Source organism: Mustela putorius, unplaced genomic scaffold, assembly GCF_011764305.1.
Source record: "Mustela putorius furo isolate JIRA1106 unplaced genomic scaffold, ASM1176430v1.1 tig00000785_pilon_pilon_pilon, whole genome shotgun sequence".
NCBI lineage: Eukaryota > Metazoa > Chordata > Mammalia > Carnivora > Mustelidae > Mustela > Mustela putorius.
Genome location: NW_025421480.1, coordinates 5,936,353 through 5,961,394, shown reverse-complemented (window position 1 = coordinate 5,961,394; position 25,042 = coordinate 5,936,353). Strand labels below are relative to the sequence as shown.

At 46.7% G+C, this 25,042-nt stretch overlaps 1 protein-coding gene across 2 annotated transcripts in view; it reads left to right on the top strand.

Annotated features, from left to right (window-relative positions):
• PLD5 (phospholipase D family member 5) overlaps positions 1–25,042 on the top strand; it is a 396,011-nt gene that overhangs the window by 45,636 nt on the left and 325,333 nt on the right. The window contains exon 1 of one of the 2 annotated variants that reach the window (XM_004756770.3): positions 12,489–13,185. The exons of the other annotated variant lie outside the window; for it this stretch is intronic. Coding sequence (XP_004756827.1) covers positions 12,916–13,185 — 270 coding nt within the window. The 5' untranslated portion in view covers positions 12,489–12,915. Of the gene's footprint in view, positions 1–12,488; positions 13,186–25,042 lie in introns of those variants that run through there. 2 annotated transcript variants of the gene reach the window in all.

Sequence of the window (25,042 nt, the reverse complement as noted above, 5' to 3'; positions counted from 1 at the left end):
TGCACTGTTTACCGCTAAAGATGGTCATTTTACATGGAGGGTCGTGAGCCGTAGCCTCGGGTAAACTTCCTTGTGTCTCTGCTACACCGAGGACTTTGCTTTGGGGAAGCAAGTGTGATTTCGTGAGCTGTTCTCAGCCGCTGGACCTGAGCCAGGAGCCTCTTCTGACTCGGGGACACCGACTCCGAGGGCTAGTTGGGGGTCCCAGCAGAGTCAGCGTGCGTTCACCGAGGTGGAAACGGTGTGTGTGTTTGGGGGACATGTAAAGAGCCTCTCCAAATCCATAAGAAAAGACAACTCCAACTCATGGGCCGAAGCATGAGAAGGTAAAATTCAGAGATCAGTAAATACAGGTGGGCCATACTGCTGGCCATACTGATGGGAAATGCTGCTCAGGCTTACAGGTGATTGGGGCCCTGCAGATTCGAGCAACACCACGACTCTGTGCAGTGTTTTTCCACTTATGGGAAGAGGGGGATGACTGAGAAGGTCCAGGGGCATCGGGGGGCGGGTGGTCAAGCCTACGACATTGTCTCGGGGGAATGGAGGTCGATGAAGCTTTTCTACAGTGCAGCTTGGCATCACCTTCCGAAACTGGAAGTGCCTGTACAAGCAGCCCTGCTTCTAGAAAAAAAAAATGAGTCTTTGGGAAATAGTGATAACCTATTTCTGAGGATAGTTACTGTGGCTCCTGTTTAAAATAGTAAGTTATACGCAACTAATAAATCATGGAACCCTACATCAAAAAACTAATGACGTACTGTGCAGTGGGTAACTGAACAGAATAACAACAAATAAAATTACTTAGTAAGAAAACGATCTTAAAGTCCTTTTCCAGGGACACTGCTGGGAAGTAGTTTATAGAGTGATCAGTATCGTGTGCTGGCGGAGACCGTGGTCTTTGGAAGCAGATGGGCTGAGTTTGAACGATGGCTGCACCTCTTAGTAGCTGTGAGACCCTGAGCAAGTTCTTGCTCGCCTCTGCCTCGGTCTTGTCATCTGTAGGGGGGATAACACTATAACAAAAAGCCCCTCTTGCAGAAGGCCGCCGTTAGTGACTGACTCCAGACCTCAGAGTGTGCTGAGTCTGACACACAGTGAGTCCCACGGAAGTGTTTCCTAGTACTATTATTGTTGCTGCTGTTTACTTATTTATTTATTTTTTTTCTGAAAAATACCATTCAGCCGCAAGGAGAATAAATATTCTGACCCGCGTGTTCCGCTGTAAAAATGTGAGGTGATTACGAGAATCTTTCAGAACAGCACGTATGGTGAAATCCCACTCAGTAAAAGAAAAAATAAAATCATGCTTGGAAAAGTCTGCGGCACGTGGGTGGCTCAGTGGGGTGAGCATCTGACTTTTGATTTTTGGCTCAGGTCATGGTCTGGGGGTCGTGGGATCAAGCCCCGTGTAGGACTCCGCGCTCAGCAGGCTGGGAGTCTGCTTGGGACTCTCTCTCTCCCTGTCCCTCCGCCCCGCCCACTGCGTATGCTCTCTATCTCTCAAATAAATAGGTAAATCTTTTTTTAAAAAGTCTGCAAAAACTAACAGGAATTTAAATGATTTAAGGCTTGGGCCAGAGTGGGGTGGAAGATAAAAGATGACCGTATTCATTTTCTATGCCTCTAAATACATGAATATTACTACAGCTTCTATCACGTTTACAGTGAAAAGTAAGGACATCTTACCTATCTGCTCAGGATCTTATGAACATATTACATATAGTTTGTAGGCTTATTGGATATTGATCTAATAAAATGTCGGAAAGGTTATATCCAGTAGTTTCCTCCATCACTTAAAAATTGCCGTGCTTAAAGTCTGGTTAAGTTAGAGCCCACGACAAATGCTTAAAATCAGTAAGGCACTATGAAAACTCAACCATTTGGGGATAGGAGTTGTTTTGGAACTCAAAAATACTTTGGCTAAGTGGAAAGACCTTATTATGAAAATAACAGATTTTCATTTCCTCTCTAATTTTATAACTCTTGGCAATACAACCTTTGTTTTGCTGTGAAATGTTGGAAACGAGTGGATGACTGAGTTCTATTTTCCAAAATAAATACATTTTAGTTTTGTCTGGAGGTTGTAGGGCTGTGCCACATCGGGTTACTGCCTGGAAGGGGACCAGCGGGGAAACTCGGGCAGGGGGCTCTCCTCGGAGCTCTAGACCTAAGCATGAGCACTGAAATCACAGATATGCTGGAGAAGCTTTAAAACTCTCCGAAGGAGGGCCTTTGGGAGAAGGGCGTTCTTTTGGGGTCACTGGTCAGCCCTTGGTCTGTGGTGGTGACGCCCCCTCAGAGCGCCACCTGGTGGGTTCTGGAGGTAATGTCCGTGAGGGTGCCGGAGGGATGCGGGCTCTGCTCTTGGGTGGTCCCCTAGCATCACACAGTGTGGAGGTGAAGTCAGTGACAATCCTATTCCTCGTTCCTTTCTCTCCTGGATTGGGCAATTGCCCAACGACTACATTTAGTGAAAAAAGACATTGTTGCAGACATTTCAAGAGGACTGCCATGTCCTTTTGGGAAGAGCAAAGGATTCTTATCTACAAAAATGGTTAAAGTTGTTTTTTTATTTTTTTCCCCTTACTTGCTTTAAAATTTTGAGAAATTTCAGCCATACCAAACAGTGCACAGAATCCTGTAACCAGTGCTCACAGATTATCCATAATGGACAAGTATTAAGATTTTGTGAAACTGATGAACACGTCATCGTTTTTAACTGAAAGGAACAAAACAGAGTGCCTGGGTGACTCAGTGGGTTAAGCGTCTGCCTTCGGCTCAGGTCACAATCCTGGGGTCCTAGGATCGAGCCCCGCATCGGGCTCTCTGGTCGGCAGGGAGCCTGCTTCCTCTGTCTGCTGTTCTCCCTGCTTGTACGCTCGCTCTCTGTCTCTGAAAAATAAATAAATAAATAAAAGCTTTTAAAAACATAAAAAATAAATAAACAAAACATTCCATGTGAAGATGAAGTAAGTCGCTTGTTATCTATTCCTAATTTCACTTCTCTTCCTCATTTCCCACTGACAATCACTATTGTCAATTTGGTAAATATCTTTATGATCAATTCTTTGTTGTTGTTTTTTAAAAAAAAACATACTGAGTCCTATGCCAACCCCTGTTCTACCTGCTATAGATAAAGAGAAAAATAAAACAGTCTCTATCCCTGAGGAGCTCAGAGTCTGTGTGGGAGACAAACACCTCAAAGCCGGTTGCAGTCCAGGGTGAGAAGGTTGAGGTCAGCCCAGGGGCCATAGGTGCACAGAGGAAGGAGGGACTGTCGAGGAATCGGGGAAGGCTTCCTAGAGGAAGTGACGGTGGGCCAGACCTCACAGGATAAATGCACCTGCTGCCTCGAAATGACTGGGGAGGGACTTGAGAGCTGTGGAGAAGAGCTGAGCAAGGGTATGGGGTCATAAAGCAGAATTGAGCCCTCAGGGAAGGTTGAAATGCCCAGCGCAGGGGACCTGGCCAGTGGTGTCGTTCTGCCCACACCTCTTTCTAGCTCAGAATCTCCGTCTCCTTCAGTTTTTTTTTTTTTGTTTGTTTTTCTATTCAACTAATTAACGGTAATATATTATTTGTTTCAGGGGAATAGGTCTGTGATTCATTAGTCTTATATAAAACCCCATACTCCCTACAACTCATACCCTCCCCGATGTCCATCACCCAGCCACCCCATTCTTCCCACCTGCTTCCCCCCAGCAACCCTCAGTTTGTTTCCTATGATTAAGAGTCTCTTATGTTGTCTCTCTCTCTCTGTGGTTTTGTTTTGTTTTATTTTTCCCTTCCTTCCTCTCTGATCTTCTGCTTTGCATCTTAAATACGCGTATCCGTGAGATCATGTGATGATTGTCTTTCTCTTCATGGACTTATTTCGCTTGACATAATACCCTCTAGTTCCATCCACATCATTGCAAGATTTCATTTGTTGATGGCTGCATAGTATTCCACTGTGTGTGTGTGTGTGTGTGTGTATACATATATATATGTATATATATATATACGCCACATCTTTATCCATTCATCCGTCAGTGGACATCTGGGCTCTTTTCCATAGTTTGGCTAGTGTGGACATCGCTGCTATAAACATTGGGGTGCACATGCCCCTTCATTTATCATTCATTTCTTTATAGTTTGAAGATCTATTCAATTCATTGAACATTTCTGACCTGCCATGTGCCAGGCACCGTTCTGGATGCCTGAGATGCACTGGGGAACAAAATAGGTGCAAGTTTTTCCCTTCATGGAGTTTACGCCCTAACTAAGAGACACTTTTTTTTTTTTTTTTTTGCAATCATATAGTATATTGGAAGAGAAAAATGCATGGCTATAAGTAAAATTAGGGTAAAAAGGCATCTTTGATAAGGTGAGATTGGGCCAAGCCTTGCAGGAGATAAGGGAATTCGCCCAGTGGTTTCCAGGTGGGAGACCATCAGGGCAGAGAAGCCGGTGGTGGGACGTGCCTGGCGTCACTGAAGACTGGACCGGGGGGCAGTGTGGCTGCGCTGGAGGGAGCAGGTGGGAGAGCCAAGGTGGACGTGACGAGGAGGGATGGTCCCGGAGACGGGGTCACGCGGAGCCCCTGGACTGTTGGAAGGTTGGCTTGAGCGGTAAATGGGACGCCCTTGCAGGGTCGCAGTCGGCAGGTGACACACTCGGCCTGGCTGTGTTGAGAGCAGATTGGAGGGGCAGCAGGGGCACGGGGTGGGGGGCGGGCAGTGACCACAGTCCTCCAAAGAGAGATGGTGTTGACCTTGACCAGAGTGATTGCAGGGTCAAGGGGAGGAGTGGTCCCATTCTGGAGGTGTTTGGAAAGCAGACCCAGATGAGTTTCTTATAGATTAAATTAGGAGCATCAGAGAAAGAAAGGCGTTAAGGGTGTTTCTCCCTTTTTTGGTCTTTAATTGACATGAAATTCACAGAACCTAAAAGGAGCCATTTCTAAGCACACAGTCCAGTGGCGCTCAAGGCCTTCCTGGCATTGGGCAGTCACCACCTCTGTCCCCATCACACAGCCTCTCTGGAGCACCTCGGGGGCTCAGTTGGTGAAGCTTTTGCCTTCAGCTCGCGTCATGATCTCAGCGTCCTGGGATCGAGCCCCGCGTCCGGCCCCCTGCTCGGCGGGGAGCCTGCTTCTCCCTCTGCCTCTCCCCATCCCTGCCTCTCAGGCTCTCTCTTTCTCCCCCCCAATCCTCAAAATAAAACAAAAACAAAACAGCCTCACTTCATCCTCTACTTGGCCAAGCCCCTGCAGCCACTAACCTCCTCTCTGTGTCAAGATTTCCCTCTTCTGCATACTCGGTGTGAGGGGAATCCTGTAACAGGTACTGTGTGCTGTCTGGCTTCTTTCACTCACTCTGCATTTTCAGGCTTCAGCGATGCTGTGGCCGGTGGTAACGCTTCATCCCCCGACGGCTGGGCAGCAGCTCGTTGTACCGCCCTGCCACATGTCGTTGACCCACTGGCTCACGGGTTGGACGTCACATCATTTCTGCTTTTGTAGCTCTTGCAATGGGCTTGCCACAAATACTTGAATATGGGCATTTGTGCGAACATCTGTTGCCCGTTCTTTGGCGGATCTACATAGGAGTGGAAGTGCTGGACCATTTGGTAAAAAAAAAAAAAAAAAAAAAAATCATTGTAGCCTTGCAGTGAGTGTGATTCCAAAGTGTGTGGCCTGCAAGGACCGAGGGACCGAGTTGCCATCATCGAGATGAAGAAGGCTGTGGGCGAACAATATTTCAGGGAAGTGGAGGTTGGGACAGCCAGAGCCATGCTCAGGTTGGTCCGGTTGATTTCGGGATCCTCTTGGACGTCCCCGTGGCATTGTTGCATCGACTTGGATGGACAAGTCTGGAGCAAGCAAAGGAGGTTGGTGCCGGTGATGTCGTGTGAGAGTCGCTGGCGCTTAATTGCCACTTAAAGCTATGGGGCTAGAAGGTAGAGGGGCAGGAAACGGAGGACCGACCTCACAGGCGTTGCAAAATCAAGAGCTTGGGCCAAGGACCCACACGTAGACAAAGAAGGAACAGCAGCCAGGGAAGTAGCCAGAAAATCAGGAGCTTTGAGGTCCTCAGAGGCTGGGCGAAGGCTTTCGAGGCTCAGGTGTGATTAGACCTAAGTGTGGACATTAGGTCGGGTGACAGGGGCAGGGGGCAGGGGGGTCATGGGCCGTGTCAGGGGACGGCAGAGCCAGCATAGGTCATGCTTTCCAGCTTTCACTGCAGGAAGTAAAGAAATGACGAGGCGGCTGGTGAGGAAATGGCGAGCGGAGAAGGTCTTGTTGTTCCTCTGGGAGTGGGAGGCGTTCGTAGCTTCCGTGCGCCGATGGGAGTGATTTGGTGTAGAGCAAACAAATGGACTCTTTCTTGTAGACAAGGGGGGAATGCCAGATGAGAAGCCCTCGAGGGACCCCGAGAGGGGCTGCCTTTAAATAGCCTCAGGGCGCTTTCTCCCTGGGTGCCTGCGGGAGAGGGTGAGTGGGAGCCCGGGGCTCTGCAGACGTGCGGGAAGACCAAGGGTCCGAAGCTGAGCGTGCGAAGGGGCCAGACGGTGTGGGCAGTTGGGAGAGAGGCGAGACATGTGCAGCGGCCCTCGGAGAGGAGCGGGTGGCCGAGCTGGCGGCGTGGAGACCGGTGCTCGGGAGGCCCGGGGATCCCATGGACATGCAGGCGTGAGCGGAGGTTGGCCTTGCTGCGCAGGGCAGGAGGGGAGACGGGACGGTGGCAGGTGTCCAGTGCTGGGGGACAAGCAGACGCGAGGAGGCAGGACAAGAAGGGCACGGACGAGAGGGCGCGTGGGAGCCTGAGGTCACCCCGCTTGGTTTTGATTTCCCGCTGGTGGTGTGGAGGAGGAGACCTCGGGGCTGAGACGTGGTGTCAGGCTCTGTGATCCATGGGTCGCTGATCCTCGCGGGGAGGATCCTCCGCGGGAGTTGGGGTGGGGGAGGTGAAGAATCACTGGCAGAGAGAGAGAGAGGGAAAAGTAGAGGCTGCTGGTGGTGACATGGGAGCCGGTGGCTGAGGCCGAGTGGGGACTGTTGAGAGGGATGGTTCCAGGCAATGAGATCGCACAGCCCCGGGAGGTTCTCTTACAGTGAGACGACGCGTCCGTCATTAAACCCCAAGCAGCGACGGAGACATCATCGCGGAGAGAAGGGAGAAGACAGCCGACCCGGGGGTCAGCGGACAGCGGGGCCCTTGAGACACCTATTGGGCGATCTCGTCTGATGGCGTGAGATTGGGGCTGGAGCCTTTTTTGGGAGAAGGGAGAGAGAACACATGGTTTCCGAGGGGCAGGGAGGGGGCGGGAGGGGCCGGAGGATGTCTCCTGCCTTCCTTGACCCTCGGCCCAGGGACCCAGAGGAAGACAACTTTGCCTAGAGAGGATGGGGGCGGGGCCCCCGGGGGAGCCAGGTGTCTGTGGGGACCAGGAGGTAAGGGAAGGTTCCGGAATAGGGGACATAATGCAGGAGAGTATCCAGATGGCACGGTGACCGTTTGTTATAGTAGATACCATAGATCTGGAAAACGTGTAATAGCTGTGATACGCACACATTATAGTATTGTTTTGTGCGTATACAGTTGTTTTTTAAAGGCAGTGCGGCTGGAGAATCCAGTCCTTCTGACCGACTGTGGCTCTTTTCCTAAGTGCGTGACCTGTGATTTGGAGAATAAACAGCTGCGTTTCTAAAATAAGACGCCGGCAAAGGCCCAGCACATAGGAGGCCTTCGCGACTTCTGTGGAATAAATTACTGTCATTCCATTAGGCTGAAGGAGGAGTTAGCAGAGACCTGGGATTTCTAAGGCAATGTTCCGTTCCCCCCAAGGGGGCTCAGACCCCGTTAACCAGACATTTCCAGAGAACTGAATACGGCTCCGTGCTGGCACTGCACAGGGCAGGGCTTCTTCCCGGAGCTTCGGTTTAAAAAGGTGCAAGTTCATGAGTATGAGGCTAGATTTTTGAACGAAGAGATTTGTGTGTGATTGAGATGTTTTTCCATTAGGCTCCCAAATATTATTTAAAATCTTATTCAGACGTAGGCTCATTTTTATTTATGTATAACTAGATCTTTGTAGAGCCTCACTGTACCCGAGGGACTCAGCTTTGTGTGTGTGTGTGGGGGGGCTATGTATGTGTCTGTGGTGTGTATAGATATGTGTGGCGTATATATATGTGTGTGTGGTATATGTGTGTGTTGTGTGTACATGCTTATTGTGTGTATTGTGTATGTGAGTGTGCTCTGATACCTGTGTGATGTGTATACATGCGTGTTGCGCATGTTGTATGTGTGTGTGCTGTATGTGTATATGTGCGCATATATTGTATGTTGTGTGTGTGCATATGTGTGTTTCTTTGCGGAGGAACGGGCAGTGGACAAGGGAGGAAGGAGTCCCCTCTTCTTGTCCCCCCCCCCCACCCCGTATGACTTGTGAAAGCCTGGGATGTTACTGGAAATCACGAAGTGCACTTCTGCCATAATTCACTAATCCCGTTTCTATAGATCGTAGAGTGCTTTTGGTTGAGTGAGTGGAATTTATTTATTTAAGTATGTGCAGAAAAAATAAGCAAGAGTGTTCTGGGCGTCTTTATGGTGTTTTATTACAGATACTTCCTTTTCTGCAACACTCGGATGTTATTACTGTCCCCATTCAAACGCATTTATGGCAGGAATTAGACAGCCAAGACCTTGACCGCAGTGGCCAGTGGGGACGTTGGTCAGCTGAAGTCACGGGCTCCCTTGGAAGGGACAGCAGGCTCTTGGCTCCGGGTCTGTGTTCCACGTGGGATTGGAGGCTGGGAGGGGCCAGATCTTCTGATGTTTTCAAGAGAAACAAACCAAAAAACCCAAAAAACTAGATTTTAATGAGTTCTCATTTTTTAAATGTTGGAAACTAATTTCACTGTGTTTACAGTATGACAGAAACCAAAGATCTTCATTCCACAGGTGGCCTGTTTGAGACCTCTGATTTAGACGGTCCCCAAACAAGTGATAGCATTTAAGATGTTTAAGAACAGCCAGGATCACTCCAGACTGGGATTCCAATGTGCAGACTGCATTGGGGTTTGTGCCCATACTGCGCACATGTCGCATCAACCCCAACTTCTCTAGGGCAGCATGGCCTGCAGGGCGTGGAATGTTCTGGATGGGCTCTGTCCAACCCAGTAGCCTCTAGCCTCTAACACTGTGGGACCTTGGAAATGTGCCTGAGGTCATGGAGGCATTGCATTGTTAATTTTAGTTAATTTAAACTTCAATAGCCAAGCCTTCCTGTGGTGTCTACAAATTCTCATCCGCAAAGAAGCCTAGCCTAGAGCTACTGAACAGACCAAACCGAGAGACACCCTTTGATTCGCAAAATGATGTAAGGGAGAAAGGTGGGGTTGGTGGTGGTGGGGTCTGGGACAAAGTTTCATACCTCTAAATATATGAAACGTCCAAGTCAAGCTGATATACTCTTAGGTAAGATACGTTCCATTCTTCTATCCGGACGAGACTTTCCTCGTAACAGCCTAGGAGGCCAGGTTCCCATTTAGAATTCCTGGACTGTTGGGTCCCTGCCTCGGAGCGTGGTGGCATGGGCAGAGCTGGCCCCTCCGTCCCCACAATGCTCCACTCATGGCCTGACCAGTGAGCCGGGGTAGAGTGGAACTTTACCTAATGGGAGAGCCAGCACCGCCGTCTTTGCGGATTTCTGTTTCTACTGCACATTCCGCCTGGTCCCCGTTTTGGCTACACCTGCCCCTGACCTGGAGACCCTGTACCCAGCTTTGCAGACGTGCCGTGTATCACAGGTTCCCGCACTGATCTGGGTCTAGACCCACCCTCTGGGACCCGCACTAGGATCGGATCGACGCCTCTTGGGATCTCACGGAAGCCTCTCCCTCGTCGCCTCCAATTGGGGGATAATCACTTTGCTAAATGGGCCTGCGCTGAATTCCTTACAGGCAAATGAGAGCTGAACTTGACGGCTGCTTTTAAGGAGTGTTTAAGAACCCAAACAAGGAATGGGCACAGATGTGACTCCGGCCCGGGGTTAGTAAGGAGAGTTCACTTCATTAAGCTGCTTATTTACCATCACGGAATCATCTTTGGCAATTTGCCTCGGGAGACGACGTTTCTTACTTGGGGCGATCATTTATGTCCAAAGAACTGGGCGGGCAAAGACCGATTACAGTTGCTTCCATCCACAGGTAAGTCAATCCAGTGAGCTCCATGGGATTAAGGGCATTAGCTAAAAAAATCAGGGATCTTAATGCTGAGATGTGGACCTGGATTATCTTCATCGAAATAACATCTTTCAAATGATTTATACAATCTGACAGTCGAGTAGGTGTGGGGAGAAAAGCCCATAGCCGTTGCCCTGTGTGCGCACGTATTTGCAGGTGAACACCAGAGCAGGGTCCGTTGGACGGGGGCTTCGGAAGCTGATTTTGAACCACCGATTGCTCACGTTCTTTTCGGGTTGGAAGCATCTCCTCCAGGAGCAGGAGCTGGAGCTGGGGATGAAACCTGGTCGCCGCTCCGGAAGCCGGAGAGCCCTGCCCTTGTTACGCAGCAGCTCCCTCCTGTGGTGACAAGGCAGAACAGGCACCGAATCTGGGCCCCTTGGAGGAAGTCCAGATCCCAGGCACAGAACCCCGAGAACCCCCGCTCCTTAGCTGTCTCTAGAATTCAGGATTGTGGGTACAACAGGCTCCGTGTCCGCCGCTAGACCGTTCAGACCTTCATGTGATCGGGGGGTGTATGTGCTTGTTGCTCCGTTTCCTGGAGAACACTTGCATTGTCTCTGTGTCTCCTTCATTTCCTTCCTTCTCTAGCCACTATTCATGGTTAAACTGTCCCGTATGACTTCATAGCTCGTAAATAATACTGTGATCAAAGTTAATGTAGGTATTTTGTTGTCGAAACATGTTGTCTTCTGGGTGACTGTTCTCCTGGTATAAATACTTGGCAAACCTGAGGGGTTTTAGGAAGTGATGGGTTCTTTTTCTCATTGCCTTGACCTAATTTTCCCTCTACCGACATCAGTTCTAGCTATTGAAACAGAAACCTTCGAAACATTATTAGAAGCTGAAGGACATCCCTACATGCTTTATGATTCCTAGACTGAGTAGGATTGCTTGAGATTAAATCTGAAAGCGCCTCCGTGCCCGTGTGCTGATTCCTAAGGGATCCAGCGATCCTGTGAACTTACCTCTAAGGGATCCAGCGATCCTGTGAACTTACCTCTAAGGGATCCAGTGATCCCATTTGCTTATTTCTAAGGGATGTAGGAAACCCATTTGCTTCTTTCTTTTCTTTTTTTTTTTTTTTTTAGATTTTATTTATTTATTTGACAGAGCAAGATCGCAAGTAGGCAGAGAGGCAGGCGGGGGCGGGGGGGGGGGGAGCAGGCTCCTGGCTGAGCAGAGAGTCCAATGTGGGGCTCGATCCGAGGATCCTGAGATCACGAGCTGAAGGCAGAGGCCTAAACCACTGAGCCACCCGGCGCCCCCCCATTTGCTTATTTCTAAGGGATCCTGTAATCTCTGGTCCATTCGAACTCTTGAAACCCTCCCTGTGGTTTCAAGAATTGGCTGCCTATGGGGCTGGTCAGGGGTGTGGATGAGGCCACATGTGTCCAAAGACAGAACAAACCCCTGAGGCAACGCAAGAGGATAGGGTTTGGGGGATGAAACTGGAAATAGGAGAATGGGGGAAGGATAAACAGTTGCCAACCCTTCTCGCTGCTCTTCTAAGGGGGTGGACAGGCCTCATTCTGCTGCTGTGGAATGATCGGGAGTCTGATGTCCTTCATTTCCTCTGGGATCTTACCCACAGGGGATCGTGGCCACAGGGACTGGGGGCCGTGGCGCCTGCGGGAGCTTCCTGTCTCTCCTGGCTCCTTTATTTATTTATCTGTTTATTATTTTTATTCATGCAGGTCCGGTATTTCACATACTGACCAGTGAATAGCAAGCCCTCTTTGGAGGGAGGTAGTCTCGTCTCTGTGGGCTTCTCGTATACATTTTACATATCTTTTAAGGATGTAATAAAGGATTCATAAAGAAGATAAAATGGATTGGCTCCGTTCAGAAAACACTGAATGTAAGAGTATAGTGGTTTGTACACCTGTGTAAGAGAATTTCTCTTTTTTTCACCTTCCAAAACCCAACATGGCAGCCGCTTTACTGGAATTTATAGTAAGTGAGGAAGGAAAAGCAGGTGCACAGTTTAGCAGTTAAGAGCTGCTTCTGCTTATCGGCGCTATTATTTTCATGCGTCCTGGCCTGAGCTTTGACCGCCACCTGCCTCTTCTGTGCGCTAGCTGTGTGGCTGAATCCTTCCGAGAGAGAGAAACATTTTAAAGCCATAAAGTATTGTCAAAACATAGGAGGAACCCAAAGAGCCCAACGGTTTCCTGTGACTGAGCAGACGCGGCTAGATTTAAAGCATCTTGGCAGATATGGTCCCTGCATGTGAAGAACTTCTAGTCTATTTTGTAGGCTAAAGCTCTGCTTCATGGACTCCTTTGATGCGCCAAGAACTTTGCTTCCCGCCTGTTTGGATCGGACAGCGCGACAGTGGACGGTGTAGCCTGGGCTTAGGTCCTGGGTTTGGTCCTGGGCGCACTTTGCAGACTCCCGCCCGTTACAGGGCGGTCGCGACCCTAATGTCCCCCGGGGCTCGCCGGTGTGGCCTCTCCCTCTCCTCTCTGATGGATGGGAAGGGTGGCAGCTCTGCTCAGGTCAGAGGTGTGCGGAAGCTGGCAGACTGCCTGCGTTCCCCGGGGTCAGCTTGAGCTCCCGCTATAATTTCATCCCAGAAAGCCACCCGCCCCATCAGAGAGGGAGAGGGAGGAAGGCAGAGAGGAGGGGAGGGAGATCTAATTGAAATTGAATGTAGCAGCCTGTGGTATTTGCTTAAAATGCTAAACAAGAGACCCGGGTCTTTAAGAGCAGGTTCTCGGGGAAATTCTGGAATTGCAAGCTGCAGCCCTTTCTCCCCGCGCTGGGTTTGGCTGTTTTCCAAAGCATCGAGGCCAGCGATTGAGGGACTGAAATATAATCCGTGGTGGCACATTTGCACCACACGAAACATTCTCTGCCTCCAAAGCCTCCAGTGGCTGTGGGACCGGCTCACCGGCGGCAGCTCTTGGCTGCTGGCCTCTGCAGGGAGGGAAGATTGGATCACAATGGTAAGAACCTCCAGAGTTTTCTGCAGAGCTGGTTTGGGACCTGGCATCTGCCCGTGGCAACGGCTGTGGGTAGCAGGAGGCTGAACTTGAGCTCGGGGGTGCTTTCAGCATCTTCCTAGAAAGGGCAGGGACCCCCCCTCCCCCCGTTGGCCCCAAAGCCCTGACTTTTGGGAAAAATGATTCGGAGCCTCGTAATGAATAAGGACCATTTGCTGGGCTGTAGCAGGGAGGGACGGTCCAGGGCTGACCTCAGACGTGAGCCCCGATGAACGCCGCCGCTCGTGCGCGCTCGTCCTCTGGACGCAGCTGTAAGGGCCAGGAGGCTGCCTCCCAGACGTGATTGCTTTGCTCTCTCGTATTTTCGCGCGGGGCTCCAAACCCGTTCATTCGGAAGCAGCTCTCTTGCCCGACGAGTGAAATGTCCCCGTTCTGCGAGTGTCCCTGTCGACGGGAGGCATTGGCACGTTACCCACGACTAGAGCAAACTTCTGAGTGATTTCTTTTTTTCTTTCCTTCCAAACTGTCATTCGCGCACAGCGACCAGAGGGGCCCAGGTTCTAAAACAAAGTGTAAGTGACTTTGTTTGGAGGAAGTCTGTTGGATTGGCCCTGGCAGAGCGAACATTGCCCAGGGGGGAGGCATGCCTTTCTGGGAGCCTGAGGTCTCTGGATGAGGGGCAGGGTGTCCCCCGGGGGGTGGGGGGGAACCGTGGGCTGAGCCCCCAGGGCCCCGCGCATTTCCTTTAAGGAATCCAGCAATGAAGGACATGGGTAATAATAAGATTATATAACATTTAAGAGAAAATATAACCTATTACTGTGTAGAGAGAATGCCTGAAATACATTTATTTGACTGCACAGCTGATGTGTGGGACACGATTATTCCGTTTATAATCCAGATGAATGAAGAGAGTGCTGATGAGGGATATGGGAATTTTTAGAAGTCAGTCTGCCTCTCCAACCAGTCAGAAAGGGGGGCACTGGGAACCAGACTGATGAGACTTGCATTTCACTTCCTGCCCTCACCCTCCAGCCTCGATCACTCGCTCAGGAGCGGACAGACCGTGGAAATGGTCACAAAGCTCAGGGTCCGACGGTTCCCTCCTTAGTTGACAGGCTAGGAGGTCTTCTAACCTGGGGAGATGTCACATGCCTTGCCCAGCAGGGTGGGTAACCAACCATCAGCTTCTCCGGCAGGAGGATTAAAGGGGGCTCCTTAGTGCTTTCGAATGTTTTGCCTCAATTCTGGAGGCATAATAATTCTTTTACTTTTTTTTTTTTAAGGATTTTATTTATTTATTTGACAGAGAGAGAAAGAGAGAGAGACAGTAAGAGAACACAAGCAGGGGGAGCAGGAGAGGGAGAAGCAGGCTTCCTGCCGAGCAGGCAGCCGATGCAGGGCTCGATCCCAGGACCCTGGGATCATGACCTGAGCTGAAGGCAGACCCTTAATGACAGCCACCTAGGCGCCCAATTCTTTCCTTTTTATTAGCCTGAGGGCTTTCCTTTAAGGATTAAAAAGGACTGAGCTCTACTGCAGGTGGGGTCCCTGCAGGCATCCTCGAAGCCTGGGCGTGAGCTGAAGCCTAGCGACAATCTTGTACAATATTCAGGGAGACGACAAGGAGCCTGCCAGGGACGGACTCACTTAATTGCAGTAGCACAACCTAAGGAAGGTATGTGGGCCTCTTTTTTGGATGGCGGGAAAAAAGTTGGGAACATTACCCAGCTGTGCATTGAAATGAAACCTTTGGTCTAATTGAGCTTTTCCAATCTCCAACTGAGAACACTGAAGCCGTCACGATGCTGTAGGGCAGACGGTCTAACCAGCCGGCTTTTGCAAAGGGAGCTGTGCCTCCCCTTCCTTCTAGTGAGAACTCCGTCCAGAGAGCAGGGGGTTGGCCAATGGGTCTTTGATGGTCAGGGGAGGGAATCTCTGCATAGGTTAGATTTTTCAAGAAGTCCCTCCATGAGGATGAGGAAACCCATCGTGTTTTTTATCGTGCAGATGTGGTCAGTTACCTTGCTTATTAGAGAGAAGGGACAGTCATTGTGTTTCAAACCCTCCTTACTAGATCAGGAGCGTGTTGGGACTTGCTGGGCGCTCTACCAAGTAACTTGGCCCGCCACGGGCTCTGGCCTCAGATCGCCTGTTTTCATTTTATTTACAGATCAGATCGGAAGAAAATGCAGAGTTAAACCCATCCCACAGAATTGCAAACCACTTTAAGTTATTTCCAAGCAAAGGAAATGTGTGAATGCTTTTCAGGAATATGTTACAAATATTGAGGTTGTTTCTGCTACGTGCCAAGTGTTTTAAATGCTTTAATACTCCCCATCCTTCTTTTTAAGCAGATATTATTATGATGATTATGATTACCATTGTGCTGAGATAAGGTACAGAGAGACATTAAATATTTGCTAAAGACACACAGCTAGGCAAAAGTAGTATGAGGGTAGGAACAATTACAAGGACCTTCCTTCTTTTTTTTTTTTTTAAGTTAATTAATTTATTTTAGAGAGAGAGAGGGCATGAGTGGTAAGTTAGGCAGAGGGAGGAGAGAATCTGAGGCAGACTCCACGCTCAGCACGGAGCCTGACACGGGGCTCTATCCACAGCCCTGAGATCAGGGCCTGAGCCTAAACCACATGGGTCGGACGCTCAACCAACAGAGCCCTGCCCATACCAGGCACCCCTCAAGGCCCTTATTCCCTAAGCCACCTCATCCTCCAACCTTTTAAGGTCTGGAGGAAGGTAAGCCAAGCCAACACTTCGATGACCAGCCTTTAAAGCTTCAAATAATCTTTGACACTTCTCTTCCTCATATCCAGTCCGCTCCTGAGACAGGTCTGTTCTTTCTTGGTGTCCTCTGGTTGGACGCAAATCTTGTCATTTGATTCTCATGTTTCCACTGTGGCCAGCTTCCCTTCAAAAGTTCCCTTCATCTGGGACAGGGTCTAATGTTATGCAAAGAGGTTTTATTTATTTTTTTAAAGATTTTATTTATTTATTTGACAGACAGAGATCACAGGTAGGCAGAGAGGCAGGCAGAGGGGGAGGGGGAAGCAGGCTCCCCTCTGAGCAGAGAGCCCGATGTGGGACTCGATCCCAGGACCCTGAGTTCATGACCTGAGCCGAAGGCAGAGGCTTAACCCACCTGAGCCACCCAGGCGCCCCATGGAAAGAGACCTGGAGCTCCATTTCTCTGTTCCCCACCTGTTTGTGTGGTTTGGGGGCAGTGATTTTTTTTTTAAACTCCTTGACAGTTACTGTTCTTGTTTGCAAAATGGGACTCATGATTCTTACCACTGTCGGGTCTCGATAATCATTGCCTTAACGTTTGTGTAAAGTTGGATGTCCGATTAGGCCGGAGATCACGGTGGGGAGATGAATTGTGAGGAAGCTTTTGAAATTATCGGAGTTCAAGGCGATCAGGGTTTCCGTGAGGATGGCGGCGAGAAAATGAAAAAGAATCCGAGCAGGAGGACAGACGCATGAACCATGAACGGTTCACCTGGGCAGGCCACGGATTGGATGTGAACTTGAGAAAGGGAAACGCAGCCTCTCCCGTGAAGCAACAGACTCGACAAGAGGGAGGGAGAGTCACGGGACTGTAGTTCCTCCGCCACCAGGCATGACGCTTTGTACCCGATGGGTTGTGTGTGTTGTCAAAGGAATAAAAAAGACACCCATCGAGGAAGCAAAAGTAGGAGAGTCAGAACATATAAACCGATGACTTCTGTAGCCTGTCACCCGAAGTCCAGGGGTGTATTTAGAGGTGAGGGACAGGGTAGCATGTTCTGGGACGAATGCGGAGGCCCAGGTTGCTAAGTGGCCTTTCGGTTTTGTTCCTGAAGAGAAGAAGGTGGGTTCAGAGGGTCAGGGGAGGGGACGTGTGCCTGCACCCAGATACATAGATCCGAAGGTTTTGGAAGTTTGAAGGTGACCCGTGGAGGGCACACCGGAGATAGCTGGAAATGACTAATGATTTCAGGGCCGGGTTCTTGATAACGGATGACCTAGCAGCACGTTGATAAGATGAATGGAAAAATATGGAAGAACACGAGTGGATAAAAAAAAGCCCCCTTCCCTCAAAAAAAAAAAAAAAAAAAAAAAAAGCACACAGAATAGAAGTATTTCATTAATTAGAATAGGTAGGATAAATTGTCAGGAAGGGGGGTATTTTGATGCACAGTTTAGGGACTCCAGCGTGTCGGTTGGCTGTGAGTCTCTCCTTGAAGAGTGTGTCAGGAGCATTAAAAATTATAAATTGTCCTACCAGGGATGTAATGAAGACGAATCGTTCCTCTTGTGCTTTCTGTGGTCTTGTGCAAAGGAGCTGCCTTTGATGGGTTCAGGGAAGTGCAGAGCTGAAAATAAGCAAACGTGAGCTCTGTTCCGGTTTCATCCCGTTGGTCAGCCTCATGGGTCCAGATGGTTCATGTTGGATGCTGGACCGGTCCCGTCTGGCGAAAAGATATAAGAGCAGGTGGATATGGCGTGGTGGGTAAAATACCACAGAAATCATTGCCGATCAAGCCTCATGTTGACTGTGAAATCAGTGTGAGAGAGTAAGACCTAGGATAAAGAGACTAATTAGCTGGGTAACCTAGAAATTAAATAGGTTCCTGGGAGGAGATGCTCCTTGGGGAGATGCTCAGAGGATTACGGGAGAAATGGGATAGTTCAGGTTGTTAGCCTTAAATGCAAATTTAAATGTTCTCGTGTAAATGTGGATGTGAGAATGGCACGAAGATCCTCCGATGTGTGTCCGGTCCTGGCTGTATCTGGTACTCGGGCTGAGCTTACGACAGGCAGGCTCACGCTCCCCACTGTCTGCTTCTCCGACTTCTGCTCTTCCCATCGGTATTCCCAGATGCCTCTTAGTTTTTCCCCTCCTCTCTTACTTCCTGTCTTACTCTTGGGATTTAGCAATCCAGTATGTGGATTGGCTGCCCAGACATTCCAGACCCCTGGGGGGTTTTCGGTCGATGAAGGGCTCAGACTCCCCCAAAACCCACCACCTTGAATTAGCCCCTCACCCTTGGCCGTGGCCCCACCCAGAAGGGCAAGTGTATTTGGAGGCATTGGTGTTTGGATTCTGAAATTCTGTGTTTGGATTTAAAGCACGTTTTATAAAAGTACTTAGGTTAATTTCCTTATGTGGTTAGTTACTGTGTTTATTTCGGTTTCAGTAGGGAAATCGAAATATAAGGAAGCATGTATGGACAAGTTTTAGGAAGTGGGCCAAATCTCTGTAGAGAGAAGGGAGAAATCAACATGAGTACCTACTTAATCAGTCTCTTTAATTAATTGTTACTCTGTTTCTATATGATTTGTATGTTTCCGACCATGACTGATGAATCAGTTCTTGCAAAGTGTGGTTCATCGGCTTTGGGTGTTTCTCAGGGGCAGACTACATTGTAATATGTCGCCACACCTAAGACCTGCCCGGTTTGTATTCATAGAACACAGAAGTTCTTTGTAAAACTGTGTTTATAACGTAGGTTTTGTGACCCTGGAAAAGGTGAATACTGTTTACCCAGTCTGGGACTTAGCACTGCCTGGTAAGCTTGTGTGAAAGTGCATTGACATGGAGTGGATGAATTTTTAACATGGACTGAATTGGTTCTGAGAATGTGTTTCCTCTCCCCCGTTCTCTCCTTCCTCTCCTTGGAGTACTGATTTACTTAATCAAGGGGTTTTAAGTAAGAATCTTTACTCAAGTGTAACTTCCGAACGGAAAAAGTGCATAAATCATAGTTGTATAAGGCGTATTTCTGCAAAATGAGCTCAGTCTTGCAATTAGCACCCATTCAAAGAACAGACCGTCCCCGGCACCGGAAGCCCCTTTATCCCGCCTTCGTGATCTTGACTTATAGCCCCCAAATCCAGTTTTACTTATTTTTTAAGCTTATATACCCTCATTCCTAAACTTCTCTTAGTAGATCTCTGTGCATGGGTAGGGATAGAGGAGTGTGCTCACCGCACTGAACGGTGGGGGATAATTCCACGTTTTCTTCTTCATTCTTTTCCTTACTTCAGTGGTGTTCTTTATAAAAACGAGCATATGCCATTTACAGAAAACACATAAGCAATTTTTAGAAGAAACTGTGTTGCCTCAAAGTAAGCCTTTGAAACATTTTATCATGGGCATCAGTCAGGACGTTTTTCAAGTCCCTTGGAGGGCAAGTCAATCTGAGGCTTTCTGTGGTCTCGTTGGAGATTCTTTGAATGTCAGTAAGAGGAGACAGGCAAAACCTTTCACTCTCACTTCTCACTGCGGCTTAAGGAGCTGTTACGAGTACTAGAAACTGTTGTAAACAGCAATATAAATTACAAATGGCAAAGGTTAAAATTTGTCGCAAGTTAATTGTCTGTAGATCTTTGCAAGGCATAAGTCTGATCAGAATTAATAGTCTTGTTAGGATTTTTTTTTTTCTTATTAGGATTTTCACATTGAGCTGATGTTTCACCTTTAGCCGAGTTGCCATGAACAATTATAATTTCCTGCGGGGCCCGAAGGAAGGTGTGTTTCGTGGTCCCCCTGCCTTACGTGGCCAACCATGTCCCCTGGGACAATGATGTCTGCCTGACCTGTTTTTTCACAGAGCTTCCTATTACTTTCAAATGCGTCAAAGTAATATACTCTTATGCACTGTAAAGTCAGGAAATCTAAATTCTGGTTTTGTGTTCAGGGAAGACAGAGCAGAGCACTGACCCAAACTCTACAGGTAGCCTGACATGTAATCGAGAAAACTAAAACAAAGGCACTTTTGTTGCGGGGATTAGTAATTCGACTTCCTTGCTGGTTATGAGTCTGTTCAAGTTGTCTAGTTCTTCCTGTTTCAGTTTTGGTAGTTTTGATGTTTCTAGGAAAAATTTTAAGATATTTATTTATTTATTTATTTATTTATTTATGAGAGAGAGCGAGCGAGCGAGCGAGCACGAGTGCACACAGCAGGGGGAGCCACAGGCAGAGGGAGAAGCAGACTCCCTGCTGAGCAGAGAGCCTGATGCAGGACTCGATCCCAGGACCCTGGGGCCATGACCTGAGCTGAAGGCAGATGCTTAACGAGCTGAGCCACCCAGCCATCCCTGTTTCCAGGAATTTATCTGTTTCTTCCACATTGTCCAATTTGGTGGCGTTTAAGTTTTCATAATTTTCTCTTGTAATTGCTTGAATTTCTGTGGTGTTGGTTATTTCTCCTCCCTCATTTGTGATTTGATTTATCTGGGTCCTTTCTCTTTTCTTTTTGATAAGCCTGGCTAGAGGTTTATCAATTTTATTAATTTTTTAAAAAGAATCAGGTCCTGATTTCACTGATCTGTTTAATTATGGTTTTTGTTTCCGTATCATTTATTTCTGGTCTAATCTTTACTGTTTCTTTCCTTCTTCTGGTTTTGGGTTTTGTTTGTTGTTCTTTTTCTAGCTCCTTTAGATGTGAGATTAGATTGTTTTTTTTTCTGAGATTTTTTATGCTTCTCGAGGTAGGCCTATAGTGCTATATATGCTTCCCTCTTAGGACCACTTTTGTTGTAACCCAAACTTTTGTACCGTTATGTTTTCATTTTCATTTGTTCTTTAACCTCCTTTTATTTGTGGTCTTTCCAGATTTTTTTCTTGCGGTTGACTTTAGTTCCCTCGCATTATGGTCAGAGAAGGTGCATGGTAAGACTTTAGTCTGTATTTGTTGAGGTCTCTTTTGTGACCTAATTTTGTGGTCTGTTCTGGAGAATGTTCAATGGGCACTTGAAAAGAATGTGTATCCTGCTGTTTTAGGGTGGAGTGTTTGGAATATATTTGTTAATGTATATTCTGGCCCAGTGTGTCATTCAAAGCCATTGTTTCCTTGTTGATTTCCTGTTTAGGTGATCTCTCCATTGATGAACATGATGCAAAAATTCTCAATAAAATAATAGCAAACTGAATCCAATAATACACTTAAAAAAAAATCGTTCACCACAGTTGAGTGGGATTTGTTCCTCGTTTGCAAGAGTGGTTCATTATTCACAATTCAATCAATGTGATACATTGCATTAACAAAAGAAAAGATCAGAATCATATGATGATTTCAATAGATGCAGAAAAAGCACTGGACAAAATACAACATCCATTCATGTTAAAAACCCTCAACAAAGTAGGCTTAGAGGGACTATACGTCCACATAATGAAGGCCGTATATGCAAAACACACAGTTGATATCATCCTAGATGGGGAAGAACTGAGACTTTTCCTCGATGGTCAGAAACAAGGCAGGGTTGTGCACTCTCCCCACTGTTGTTTAACATAGTACTAGAAGATGTAGTCATCCAGATTGGCATGGAAGAAGTAAAACTTTAACTATTTGCAGATGACATGATACTCTCTATAGAAAATCTTAAAGGTGCCACCAGAAAACTGCTAGAACTGATAAATAAATTCAATAAAGTCACAGGATACAAAACCAATGTACAGAAATCTGTTACATTTCTAAACATCAATAATGAAGCAGCAGAAAGAACATTTAAGAATCAATCCCACTTACAATTCCATCAAAATCCATAAGATACCTAGAAATACACCTAACCGAATAAGTGAAAAACATGAACCATGAAAACTATGAAACACTAATGAAAGAAATTAACGAGGACACAAAGAAATGAAAGACACATGTTCATGGATTGGACGACCCAGTATTGTTAAAACATCTGTATTCTTCAAAGCAATCTACACATCTAACGCAATCCCTATCGAAATACCACCAGCATTAGTCCCAGAGCTAGAACAAATAATCCTGTAATTTGTATGGAACCACAAAAGAGCCCAAGTAGCCAAAGCAACCTTGCAAAAGAAAAATAAAGCTTGCAAAATAAAAAAGAAAAAAGAAAAGAAAAAATTCAGATGTATTACGAACTTGTAGTTATCATGACAGTATGGTACAGGCACAAAAATAGACACATAGATCAGTGGTACAGAATAGAAAACCCAGAAATGAACCCCTCAATTACATGCTCAGCTAATCTTGGTCAAAGCTGGGAAAAATATCCAATGAAAAAAGACAGTGTCTTCAACAAATGGTGTCAGGAAAACTGGACAGCCACATGCAAAAGAATGAGACTGGACCATTTTCTTACACCATGCACAAAAATAAATCGAAAATGGATGAAAGACCTAAATGTGAGACCTGAAACCATAGAAATCCTAGAAGAGAACACAGGCAGTAACTTCCTTGAAATTGGTTGTAAGAACTTCTTTTTATTTTTATTTATTTATTTATTTATTTTAAGATTTTATTTATTTATTTGACAGACAGAGATCACAAGTAGGCAGAGAGGCAGGCAGAGAGGGAGAGAGGAGGAAGCATGCTCCCTGCTGAGCAGAGAGCCCGATGCGGGGCTCGATCCCAGGACCCTGAGATCATGACCTGAGCTGAAAGCAGAGGCTTAACCCACTGAGCCACCCAGGCGCCCCAGAACTTCTTTTTAGATATGTCTCCTGAGGCAAGGGAAATCAAAGCCAAAATAAACTATTGGGACTATATCAAGAAAAAAAGCTTCTGCACAGCTAAGGAAATGGTCAATGAAACTAAAGACAATCTATGGAATGGGAGAAGGTACTTGCAAACGACATATAGGTACTTGCAAACGACATATCTGACAAAGGGTTAGTATCTAAAATCTACAAAGAACTTACAAAACTCAACAACCAAAACATGAATAATTGAATTAAAGAATAGGCAGAGGGTATGAATAGACATTTTTCCAAAGAAGACCTCCAGATAGCCACCAGACACATGAAAAGATGATCAATATCACTTATGATCAGGGAAATAAATCAAAATTGTAATCACCTCACACCTGTCAGAATAGCTGACATCAGCAACACACGAAACAAGAGGTGTTGGAGAGGATGTGGAGAAAGGGGAACCCCCTTACACTGTTGGTGGGAATGCAAACTGGTGCAGCCACTGTGGAAAACAGTGTGGAGATTCCTAAGAAGTTAAAAATAGAGCTACCCTATGATCCTGCAATTGCACTACTGGGTATTTGGACTACAAGAACACTAATTCGAAGTGATACATGAACATTGATCTTCATAACAGCGTTATCTACAATAGCCAAGTATGGAAGCAGCCCAAGAGGCCATTGATAGATGAATGTTTAAAGAAGATGTTTTATAGATACACCATGGAATATTACTCAGCCATAAATAAAGAATGAAATCGTGCCATTTGCAACAACAGGGATGGAGATAGAATTACACTAAGTGAAATAAGTCAGAGAAAGACAAACAGTACATGATTTCACTCATATGTAGAAATTAAGAAACAAAACAAAAGGGGGAAAGGGTTGGGGGGGGAAGAGAGAGGCAGACCAAGAAACAGACTCGTAACTCGTAACTTAGAGAACTGCTGGTCACGGGGGCGGGGGGGGGGGGGGATGGGTGGACTCGGAGATGGGGAGGAGGACCGCGCTTGGGCTGAGCGCCAGCTGATGCGTGGAAGTGTTAAACCACTCTGTCGCACACCTGAAACTAGTATGACACCATTAATTAACTAGAATTTAAATAAAAACTTGAAAAAAAGAATAAACCCAATTAAGACTTTATTTGACTTTTTGATGGCAAAAGAAACTCATGATAATTGAAGACGATTCAAAACATGCTGAAAACGAAAGGGGAAAAACACAGACATTCAGAGCTAATCCCTGTGCGTGTTGTATGTACGCAATTCTGGCCTTTCTTACATGCATACGTGTGCTTGCATCAGTATACACGCCACACACAGACTCATGCTTGCACGCACGTATACACCACATGTGTAATTCTTACTAAAAGCAGTAGGATAAGACTTACTTTAATTATATATTCACAATATCCCACATGCTGCTTCCTAGCACTCATCACACTTTTAAATTATTTATACTATGATTTGATTAACATCTGCTTCCTCAACAGAGTGTAAACTCTCACGCATCAGAACCATGTTTCCCGTCCTAATCTTGATGGCTCTGCCAGTGCCTGGTGTGTTAAATATGTGTTGAAAGAACAAAAAACCAATATTTTCCTTAGGTTCACAAGTAAATATTCATCTCTGAATATTATTCATAAACATGCTATTTTGTTCTTTTTCTTTTTTTAAATTTATCACGGCCATCTCTCCATGCCAATACATGTCACTCTCTGTCACCGTTTTGGTGGGCATGGATGTTCTTTCCAATCTTCCTGCAAAATCGTTGTTTACAATATGCTGAGCGAGCATTTTTGCACATGCAAGTTGAAGCAATTGCCGGTCGGTCCAGTTCTTTTGCTCTTTGACTGCCTGACATCAAGGGGATGAATGACCTAATTTTAAAAGTGTTAAGCAGAGTAATGGACAGAGCAGTGGAAGGAAACAGAGGGAGAGAAGAAAATGGAAGAGTGTTTCCAGAAAGGATATCGAGCATATAGTTCATTTTATTGTGCTTTGCAGATACTGCTTTTTTTTAAAAAAAAAAATTTATAAATTGAAGGCCTGTGGCAGCCGTGCTTCAAGCAAGTCTGTCGCACCGTTTTTTTTACACCAGCGTTTGCTCGTTTGGTGTCCTCTGTCACATCGTGGTAATTCTCACAATATTTCAAACTTTTTTATTATTGTTGTGTTTATTGTGATCAGGAATCCATGATTATGACTGGCTAAAAGCGCAGAGGGTGGTTGGTATTGTTTAGCAATGAAGTGTTTTAAAATTAAAGTGTGTACATTGTACTTTTGGACATCATGCTAGTACAGTAGAGTATAAGTATAACTTTCAGATGCCCTGGGAAACAAACCAAAAAGTCACTTGACCTGCTTTATGACGATACTCACTTTACTACAGTAGTCTGACATATCACCTG